The sequence below is a fragment of the Harmonia axyridis genome, chromosome X (assembly GCF_914767665.1).
Source record: "Harmonia axyridis chromosome X, icHarAxyr1.1, whole genome shotgun sequence".
Classification (NCBI taxonomy): Eukaryota; Metazoa; Arthropoda; class Insecta; order Coleoptera; family Coccinellidae; genus Harmonia; species Harmonia axyridis.
In genome coordinates, this window is record NC_059508.1 from 9989718 (window position 1) to 10000000 (window position 10283).

General features: G+C 31.4%; 2 protein-coding genes across 4 annotated transcripts in view; both read left to right on the plus strand.

Moving 5' to 3' along the window:
- The first annotated feature begins 1449 nt into the window (after positions 1–1449).
- LOC123686010 (FERM domain-containing protein 5) lies at positions 1450–5178 on the plus strand. 2 transcript variants are annotated; one of them, XM_045625921.1, is made up of 9 exons: positions 1450–1737; positions 1791–1895; positions 1957–2176; positions 2230–2441; positions 2492–2650; positions 2705–2793; positions 2898–3115; positions 3539–3718; positions 3773–5178. In XM_045625921.1, exons 1-9 carry the CDS (start codon positions 1642–1644, stop codon positions 4195–4197), a joined length of 1704 nt encoding a protein of 567 aa, XP_045481877.1. In that variant the 5' UTR covers positions 1450–1641; the 3' UTR covers positions 4198–5178. The 2 variants fall into 2 exon arrangements, with proteins under 2 accessions (XP_045481877.1, XP_045481878.1); XM_045625922.1 differs by having other exon boundaries at positions 2708–2793.
- A 1100-nt stretch (positions 5179–6278) lies between these two features.
- The window catches only part of LOC123686549 (calcium/calmodulin-dependent protein kinase type 1-like), a 5978-nt gene continuing 1973 nt past the window's right edge, over positions 6279–10283 (plus strand). Inside the window, exons 1-10 of one of the 2 annotated variants that reach the window (XM_045626772.1) lie at positions 6279–6775; positions 6835–6969; positions 7221–7295; positions 7353–7491; positions 7550–7673; positions 7736–7876; positions 8224–8350; positions 8399–8486; positions 8961–9110; positions 10031–10283. The exon at positions 10031–10283 is cut by the window's right edge and continues 1973 nt beyond it. In XM_045626772.1, coding sequence (XP_045482728.1) covers positions 6639–6775; positions 6835–6969; positions 7221–7295; positions 7353–7491; positions 7550–7673; positions 7736–7876; positions 8224–8350; positions 8399–8486; positions 8961–9101 — 1107 coding nt within the window. In that variant the 5' untranslated portion in view covers positions 6279–6638 and the 3' untranslated portion in view covers positions 9102–9110; positions 10031–10283. Of the gene's footprint in view, positions 6776–6834; positions 6970–7220; positions 7296–7352; positions 7492–7549; positions 7674–7735; positions 7877–8223; positions 8351–8398; positions 8487–8960 lie in introns of both variants that reach the window. The other variant, XM_045626771.1, reaches the window with a different exon arrangement.

The window sequence follows — 10283 nt, forward strand, 5'->3', positions numbered from 1 at the left end:
AGCTCTTTGCATTGAATAAGGTCCATTTGAAATGATTCCTACATGACAATAATAAATATCGATGGTATGATGTTAATATTAAATAATTAATATAATATCAATGAAAAAAATTGTGGGTTTCTGCCCGTAGCACTAGGAACAGGTCTTCATGTGCTCCTTTTTCTGTAAGGATGAGATGAAGGTGGAATAAGAAAAATGGAAATGCACTTATACTCGGCCCAGATTCCCTTAAGTTCGGCATTGAATTTTATGAATTAAGTTGACGAAAAAAAGAAGGTTGTCGCAGGTGAAAAGGTTTGACAAGGTTAAAGAGCTATAAAATTCGTTATACTTACCTGAGAAAAAAGTTTTTTACAACTTTGCTGGTGTTAAGTTTCAAGGAGAGACTAATCCTAATCTATGTGTTCAGGGTCTATTGAAAGACCTTGAATATTTGGTAATTCCAAAATATTTCAAGCCTTCGAATAATACCTGAAACACCTTTCTACCTGGATTTGCATGTTAAACTGTATCATTTGTCGAACTTTCAGTGTCTGAAGAAAGAAAAGTAAACCGCAGTAACAATAGGTAAATCTTCAAAATGTGTTGGTAGTAAAACACACAGGGTGTTCCCAATTTAGCGGTACCAAGGAAAATTAAATATTCCTTGGATAATCCTGTAAACTGTAAACATAGGCCCTCAAACGCATTGTTTCTGAGATACAGGATGTTTCTTTTAGTCCTATTTCTTGTGATGATTATATTAGTTTAACGGTTCTTTATTAATCTTCGATTCAGATTGGATAAATAAGTACCAACACTTATAATAAATTTATTCATCGCATTTTATTAACTGGACCTTCATAATACTCTGGATTTTACTGAGGATTACGAAATCGGTAACATATTCGACAAAACTACAAGAAACTAAAAAGTGCAGTATTGGACCAAAGTTTCTTCAGACATTGTTCTGAACTACCAGTGGTCTATCAAAAAAAAAGTTCTGAAGGAAAAAAATCGGACACTGTTCCAAAGAAACTATCACCCTGTAGATTTACATTCAAAATTAGCAAATCACATGATGAAATCTTCAAATTGGAATATCTACTTCAAATTTAAATTGAGTATCTTGTGAAGGGGAGGTGCTATGAAAAAAAAATAAAATTTTAACACACTGTATCTCGAAAACAAAGCGTTTGCGGGCGCATGTTTAAGGGACTTTTCCCTTAAAATTATCCGAGGGATCTGTCATTTTCCTTCGTACCTCCGAAATAGGAATATCCTGTATTGCAGGTTTCACAAAACTGTAATTCTGGTGATCAAATAAGTTCTAAGGTCAATTTCAGTTCATTTTTGAATTCAGCATAGATTTCCAACTATAGTCAAGAACACGTAAAACATTTTATCGTATTGTGGATTGCATCCCCACACAGATTAAGTCATTTATGATTGATTTTTGACAAATCAACGAGAAATGTCAATGGGTTCACGTCAGTGTCAGTGACAAAATCCAGAGGATTGTTTTCATCTTCATCTGTAACAAAAATCTTTGGTGATTTTGGAACGAAAATACATCGAAATGTACATGTTCAGGAAAACATATATTTTTTCTTAATGAAACAATGAACAGTAGCTCTTATTCATCTCATGGTATAAGGGAAAATGTTGAAATTTGGTTCGAAACATGACAGTAACATTATTTATAAATGTACAGTTAGATTATTAGAAGACACTGAAATATTAGAGTGCGAATATAGGGTAAAATTGATATTAGATTTAAATTCATTTTACTTCACTTTACTATTTTGTAGTTACATCATAAGGGTAAATATTTATTGGACTATGTCTGTCAACAGTTAAATTTGGTTGAACAAGATTATTTTGGACTACGATATGTCGACATTACTAATCAAAGGGTGAGAAATTTGTATAAAAGCACAAATATGAATGAAATAATCTTTGTAATGTACTTTCCAGCATTGGTTAGATTTGGAAAAATCCATATACAAGCAAGTCAAGGACTTAGAGCCTGTATTATTTAGCTTTCGTGTTAAATTTTATCCACCAGATCCTTTCAAACTGAAGGAGGAGATTACACGCTATCAAATTTTTTTACAACTGAAACGTGATTTACTACATGGAAGGCTATGTTGTCGAAATGAAGATGCAGCAATGTTAGCTGCTCTTGTAGTACAAAGTATATTTCCTTATATATTCAATGATATTCAAAATTAATTTTGAATTATTTAGGTGAACTTGGTGATTATGATCCAGACATTCATGAAGGAAGCTATATATCTGATTTAAAGATATTATTGAAACAAACTCCATCCATTGAAGAGAAAGCAATGGAAATACATCAGAAAAAACTGAAAGGGGAAGATTCTGCTCAGATTGAAACTAAATTTTTGAAGTTAGCCTGTCCTTTAGACTCTTACGGCATAGATCCTCATCCTGTGAAGGTGATTAGTTAGATATATGAAAAGAAACAATGAATCAATTTTCAAAACAGTTTCAGGATCATAAAAGCAATGTATTATACCTTGGAATCAACTATAGTGGAATATTAACTATTCAGGGTAGTAAAAAAACTCATCACTTCAAATGGTCTGATATTCAAAAATTAAATTATGAAGGAAAAATGTTCATCATACATCTTGGAGTTAATGAGGTAAAATTTCTTATTAATATTGTGATAATCTTATTTCTATTGACTTTCTTTAAGAAGAAACACACTGTGGGTTTCAAATGTGCAACTGGAGCATCATGCAGGCATATTTGGAGGTGTGCTGTTGAGCAAATGTTGTTTTTCACGTAAGTTTAATATTATCCAACATTACTTTATGCTTCTCTTATTATGTATTGTTCTGAGCATAAAATGTTTTATCAACTAATAATTTTAAACTTTTCATGTGCAGTTTACCAACAGGATCTGATAGCAGAGCTGTGGTAACAGGAGGAGGTCTATTTTCTTGGGGCACAAAGTTCAAGTATAGTGGTAGAACAGAAAGAGAAATATTGGAAAGCTCCAATTCATTGGGCAGAGATGAACCCTCAATCAAGAGGACATCCAGTTTACGTCGTAAAGCATCTAGTGTACCTGCTACCCCATCAACGCCTTTACAACCGCACTTAGGTAAAACTTTCATTATGACCAACTGGAACTATCTAGTTTTCCTTCTTGTATTTCAATTCTACGCTGCTCCTAGAAATTCAATTAATATATGAAGAGTAGCTGAAAAGAACCATGAAGTTCAGCATATTTAATTTCTATAAGGTCAATATCACGTATTTCCACTCCTTTTTCGGATGAGTTCTTCACAATGATGGTCAAAGTTAGTCTTCGAAAAATCGAAAACATGCGTACCTTCAAATTAAACTGTGGTGCATTCATTTTTTGGGGCAGTGTATTTCACTTCCTCTGTATTCAAGAAATATTCACAGAACACACAAAAGTGCCACATCAGATCTTTGAGTATCTGATCAACTTTTATTCTGCCTGAGAATATTGTCACTAGTTTTCCAACAATATACATGTCCATTTTTTATATCTCCACAGGTTATAGTACATTACCAAGATCTAGCCAATCAGATACAGGTGGATCAAGGATGGAAACTAGTAATAGTACAGGATTTCTCACTAACTTAGACAATTTCCCAATTTATAGTGATGTAGCCGCCTTAGAAACTGTAACTGAAGATCATGAAACGTTAGGATTGCCAAAATTACACACTTCAGGTAGTAAATGTCGTATTAATTCCTAACTAAAGCTAAATTTCTCCTTTATTTCAGTATTAAAAGACGATTCCCTTGATCACTTCAGTGATTACTACATGAAAGACTCATTTGATCACTCATCCTCTGAATCTCAGCTTGTTGATAGTAGTTTCAAAGACACAACAAACTTATCGTACAGATCAAGCCGCAGTCAAACGCCTCAACTTTCTCATTCTCAGGTTGACGGTAGAATATGCTTGCCAAACTCTTCTCATCATGTTCAAACAAATGTAAAGAAAATTAAAAAATTTTATGTGATAAGAAGGCTTATACCAATTTCCTTTGTGGTCATGGTACTTGTTGTAATCACAACAATTGTGATTTGTGAAACTGATCTTGCAAATTTGGGAGGCTTCAAAGACATTCCAGAATTGATTTCTCTTAGATATCAGTTGTATGAACCACTAAAACAATATTTCAAGAGTAAAATGTCCTCTTGAATATGCACATTATTATTTGGCTACTGTATGTCTATATTAATTTGGTTATAGATTCTTCATTTTTATCTTCAACTTCCTTGATAAACATTCCCTTAAAATCAACATGAAGTCTAGCCTAATCATTTTGCATGAGGTTGATTTTGTGCTTTTATGAATATGTAATTAAACTCTTTCATTTTTTTTTCTGGATCATCAATTAGTTGAAAATCTGAAATTTATGTAATGAAAAGTAAGAAAAAGATATTCTTTTTGAAATTAGTTTCTTTCTAGATCTTCAAAAACCGGAGATATTGAATACAATATTCATAAAATATAGAGTGTGTTTTATCTGTTTTTACTGTAGTTTAACTGGGCTTATTATTGGGAATATTAGACTGCTTTCTTTTTTAAAGCTTTTGAAAACTGTTTTTCAAAAAAAAATGTGCAACTTGGTATAAAAACTTGATCAAAAGAAAAGACGTTTATTATGTGATTTCTAAGCTTAGTCACCTTGCGTACAAATAACTGATAGATATAGCAATAAGACTTTTTTTACTTTTGAGGAAATACATCTTATTCTATTAGATATTTCACTCTAACTGTTAATGAAACTTTGTTTTTTATTTGAAATTTTATGTTTTATGATGTTCTCTTAATGTTGAGATGAGTAATTGTGGCATTAAGTGTATGAAATCTTATTTAATGCTTAATAGAGTAATTAACTGCACAAAATGTCTTGGTCATTGTTGAAAATATGTTGAGTGTTAATTTGCTGTTAGATAGTATGAATACTGTACTACTTATAATTTTTTTATTGATCTCATTCAGGCATTTTGACTAATAAAAAAACAGCAATAATTTATTATATCTACTGAATTTTTTCTATCGCTGTTAAGGGAAGTGTGTGAAATGATTGTTTTATAAAATGAATGTAACGTGCAATTTCTGGTGCACTTGTTCCTTATGAATTTTTGTCAATTCTATTAAATACTTTCAAAAGTATTATATGTTTCATTTCAACAGAATCACTATGAACAGTCCTTCATTCCACATGGTTCAGTTTTTCAGTAGGACATCTAAAATTAAAAATAAGAGCTGAAATTTCGTCTATACAGGGTGTTCCTATATTGGAGGTACAAAGAAAAATGTGAGGTTCCTTAGATGATTTTAAGAAAAATAAGTCCCATAAACACGGGCTTCCAAACGCTTTGTTTTCGAGATACAAGCTGTTTCTTGTAGTCCCACTTTTTTGTGGTGATTATACCAGTTTATCAAATCTTTATTAATCTTCGCTACAGATTGAGTGGATAAGTACAAAAATGTATAATTAATTTATCCATTACAGCTTGCTTACTGGATCTTTATGATACTTGGGATTTTCCTGAGGATTACTAGAGAATTTTTATCGAAATCGGTAGCAGATAAGTCAAAACGTGTAGTACTGAACCAAAGTTTCTTTTAATATTTAAAAAAACAACTAACATGATGAAAACTTTAAATTGGAATATCTATGCCTATTATAAGGTAAATATATTGTGAAGGGAAGGTCCTATAAGAAACAAATTGACAAATATCAAAGTTTAACCCACTGTATCTCGAAAATAAATAGTTTGCTTTTTTTTCTTAAAATGATCAGAAGAATCTGTCATTTTCGTTTGTACCTCCAAGTTAGGAACACCCTGTACACGTAAACCCTGTATTTCGTGAAGTATCTCCACACTGTTGATAATCTCAAAATTTGAATTTCCAATATGTTAAATCTATGTAATTCTGGGATTTATATTTTCATTTTTGAATGGAGGTTTTCAAACAATGTAAAAAAAATGCTCTCCTTCAAATTATTGACGCCTGGTAATAAAATAGAAATATGATAATAAATTGAATGAAAAACATTGAATCGTAATCCTAAGTCCGATCAGCAGTAATTAATAGCTTGTAGATATATCTTCTAATTAGTAGTTCGAAGTTTGTGGTCTTCCTACGTAATGAAAATTTCAAATACATCGACAAAATCTATTTTAGGTAATCGTAATCAATTTTGGAACCAAACAGATTACATAACAATTCGACGACCAATCGTTCTCTGATAAATTTGTTATCGGACAGAGATTCCTCTTGCGAGGCGACCAGTGTTAATTTTTTTGGAGCAGCAGGATCCTGCTGATCGCTCATACTCGATACAGTGTTGCCGTTCGCGTTTTGATGTTTGACAAGATTCTGACAGCAAAAAGAATATCTATTTTTCCTCCGATGAGAGAGATCTGTAGATTAATACGTGAATTTGAGAGATTGTGTTGTGTCGCAGCTTAGCAGGAATTTTTATCAGTTTACAATTGTAGTTTGTTGCAGTGCATATAACACAGCTTATTTTGTGATAGTTTAATATCTTATTACGAATTTGCGTACTGATCCCTCATCTGTTTTGATAGTGATGATATTCAACTCCTGAAACGTTAATATTTATGTTACATGCTACCAAATATTTGAGAATAAAGATGCCTTTATTCGGGAAAGAAAAGAAAGCAAAAAAGGATGGCAAAGAGTCAGATAAACAGCCTTCAATCGAAGATAAATATTATATGAAGGAACTCTTGGGGACGTAAGTCATATTTTTTTCTACTTATGTTGACATTATTCTAACCTCTGCCTAATTTTTAGTGGAGCATTCTCTGTTGTGAGATTAGCTGAGAGCAAAGAGAGGCCAGGTCAAATGTATGCCGTTAAAATTATTGATAAAAAGGCTTTGAAAGGAAAAGAAGATTCTTTAGAAAATGAAATTAAGGTGCTCCGAAGGTGATGCTCCTTATTGAAACAATATGTGGAAAATTGTCATTCATTTATTAATTTAAATTTTGTAATATGATCTCATTGTATATTGTGAGATTGTTTGCCTTAGGTTCAAAGATGTTTGAGTGCAAAACAAAACATAAAATCTGTTTATTCAAGTCATTAATGTTTAACTGTGTGGCTAATTTTATTTTAATGTTGTGTATCCAATTGTAGTACGAATGGCTATAAACTTGACTAAACATATAAACTTTCAGGCTGACGCATACTAATATTGTACAACTGTTAGAAACTTTTGAGGATAAATCTAAGGTTTATCTTATCATGGAACTGTAAGTTGAATATTTCACTTATTATTTTATTTCTTATTATTAAGTTTAAAAATTTAGGGTAACAGGAGGAGAACTTTTTGATAGAATTGTTGAAAAAGGATCCTATACTGAAAAAGATGCAGCTGATTTGATAAGACAAGTACTAGAAGCTGTAGACTATATGCATGAACAAGGTGTAGTGCATAGGGATCTGAAGGTATTAAATAATTAAGTTCAACATATGATGTTATATTTATTCTCAAAATCATTTTTAGCCTGAAAATCTCCTTTATTACAACTCTGATGAAAATAGTAAAATTATGATCAGTGATTTTGGTTTATCTAAAATGGAAGATTCTGGAATCATGGCAACTGCATGTGGTACTCCTGGGTATGTAGGTAAGTAAATTTATAGATGGTTTATTATATTTATCAGTTGTTATAAAGGAAGTTCCTTTTAGCCCCAGAGGTTCTTGCACAAAAACCTTATGGTAAGGCAGTAGATGTTTGGAGTATAGGAGTAATATCTTATATTTTACTTTGTGGCTATCCACCATTTTATGATGAAAGTGATGCAAATCTCTTTGCACAAATACTTAAGGGTAAGCCCATATTTCAATTCACCTAGTTGTATATTCCCTTTTGTATTAACAATTAAATTATCATTCAAAATCTCTAAAATTTATGATCTCTCATTTATGGGTCAAGACACCGGCAGAAAACTTCAATGGTTTTTAAGTTTAGAGTAGATAGGTGGCGCTAATGACATTTTTTTACTCTAAACTACGCATTTACTTCATTGGAGGCTTTTTTTGCTTTGGTATATAGTTGGAGAGATTTTTCGCTACTATTAGGTGACAATTTTCCTGGGGAATAAGAGGGTAGTTCTTCATACTTTTCACTATTTGTTCAAAATTTCATCTTGTGTAAAAATATTTCAATGTTTCAGGTGAATTTGAATTTGATCCCCCTTACTGGGATGAAATAAGTGATTCAGCAAAAGATTTCATTCGAAAATTAATGTGTGTAAACGTGGAAAGACGTTTCACATGTAAAGAAGCTCTAGCACACCCCTGGTGAGTTTATTTTTTTGAAAAATAAAAAATTAACATTTTCATTTGCAGGATTTCTGGTAATGCGGCTAGTAATAAGAATATACATGGCACTGTTTCTGAACAACTTAAGAAAAATTTCGCCAAGTCCCGTTGGAAGGTAAATAACATTAAAACTCAGCAAATTTCACATAATGGTCTACGACTTTCGAAACTTCTCTGTTTAAATACCTTCTGAAAAGTATTCATGGACTATTTCAATTGATTTTCAAAAAATATTTAAATTAGTTATAGAAACTCATAGATTTTATTATGAAGTAATCAACTTCTTAATAAAATCCATTCTCCAATTCAACATAACCAATTAGAGTTAAGATTTCAATTGTAAATAAATTCTTAACTAAATTTAGGATTTTATTCCCTCACAATGAACTACAACTAAGATATATTTTGTGGTTTTTGAGCTAGAGCATTATTTAGGTTATACTCTATTGCTATGGAACCTCCTCTTTGCATTTTCTCTCATTATATTTTATATTTTTTATAACTCAAAAAGTTAACATAAAGATTGTTTATTTTTGGAAATAACGAACCAAAACAATAGGATATCCGTTCAAACCCTTATTTTTCACAGCAAGCATATCATGCTACTACAGTTATTCGTCAGATGAAACGAATGGCACTTAGCAGTGGGAGTAGTGGAGGTAAGAGTCCCGTACCTGAACGTAATGTTGAGGACTCCAAAGATGGGCCCAACACAGGAAAACTAAACTAATATTCATATGTAAGCTGAAAAAACTGTTATACTATCTCACCAACTGTTTAACAATGTTCTTGCAGAGTTTCTACTTTTTTTTTTGACAATATATACAGGGTGGCCTAAAAAATCATTTGACAGTAATGAACCATCACTGAAATAATTAAAATTTCATTTCTAGAGTTTTTGACAATAAGAAACTTATTTTTAACAATTTCCATACTTACACATGCACATTAAAAATTAGTCTTTCCCTATTTCTATTCATAGCGGTTTATTTTATTTCGGGAACTTAATCTTGAATATTCATTTTTAATATTTCACTGGATAGCCGTTTTCTACACTGACAAGTTATTTTTCAAGTAGCCACTCTGTTAAACATTCAGAAATTAGCTTTGGTTATCAACAGATATACTTTTATATGCTTAAAATAAAGTTAAGGCTTTTCTGGTCATCGGTTGACCATGGCTCATTTAAAGAAGACTTCCAAGTGAAATGTGATGCAATTTGTAAAGAAAGATATCTTAACATACCCATGCACCATATCTTTAACCAGACTAAAATTAGAGAATTTCAATAGATGTTAAATGTGTGAATGTTTCTTCTTTAGCTTTTACCTTCAAGGTTTCTTAGCGTTTTAGTGACAACCCAAAAACTTTTTTTTAGCATTTCAATCAGTACAAAAATCTTCTTCAGAAAAACATCAAATTCACTCAGGAATTCATGTCAATGACTTTTAAGTAATTTTCGTTCTTTATTTTTGTCTAATATTTTCAGTTGAGCATTATTGTGATAATTGCTTTTTGATACCGAAGAACTTTTTCATCAAAAGTAATTGAAATGAATTTATTTTGAGATCTTACTTGAAGTATCACTTCGATAAGATGTACGATTATTCTAAATCTTTGTATGATACAATGTATTGATTTTTTGAGTACTTATTTCAGTAATTGGGTGCACTTCGCTCAAGTTGACTTTGAAAATGGCCTAAACTCACGTTCCTCATATGTAGGTCAGAATTCGATGACAAAAATCTTTATATACAGTCTATCCAAAGTGGGTGATCTACTCAGGTGATACAAGCAATTGAAGCTCTCTAATTCTGATGTTGATATTTAAAGCATGACTGCATTTTTAATTCTCAATATCATTACTAGTTGCACTTGTATAGGTTATATTCAACATATTTTTTTTTTAGTA

What these genes read in the sequence shown, in the direction of transcription:
- LOC123686010 (XM_045625921.1), top strand. Translation starts at nt 1,642, where the DNA reads ATGTTGAAATTTGGTTCGAAACATGACAGTAACATTATTTATAAATGT. An exon ending in TCGACATTACTAATCAAAGG is followed by an intron (nt 1,896 to 1,956) that starts GTGAGAAATTTG and finishes TGTACTTTCCAG; the next exon opens with CATTGGTTAGATTTGGAAAA. An exon ending in GCCTTTACAACCGCACTTAG is followed by an intron (nt 3,116 to 3,538) that starts GTAAAACTTTCA and finishes ATATCTCCACAG; the next exon opens with GTTATAGTACATTACCAAGA.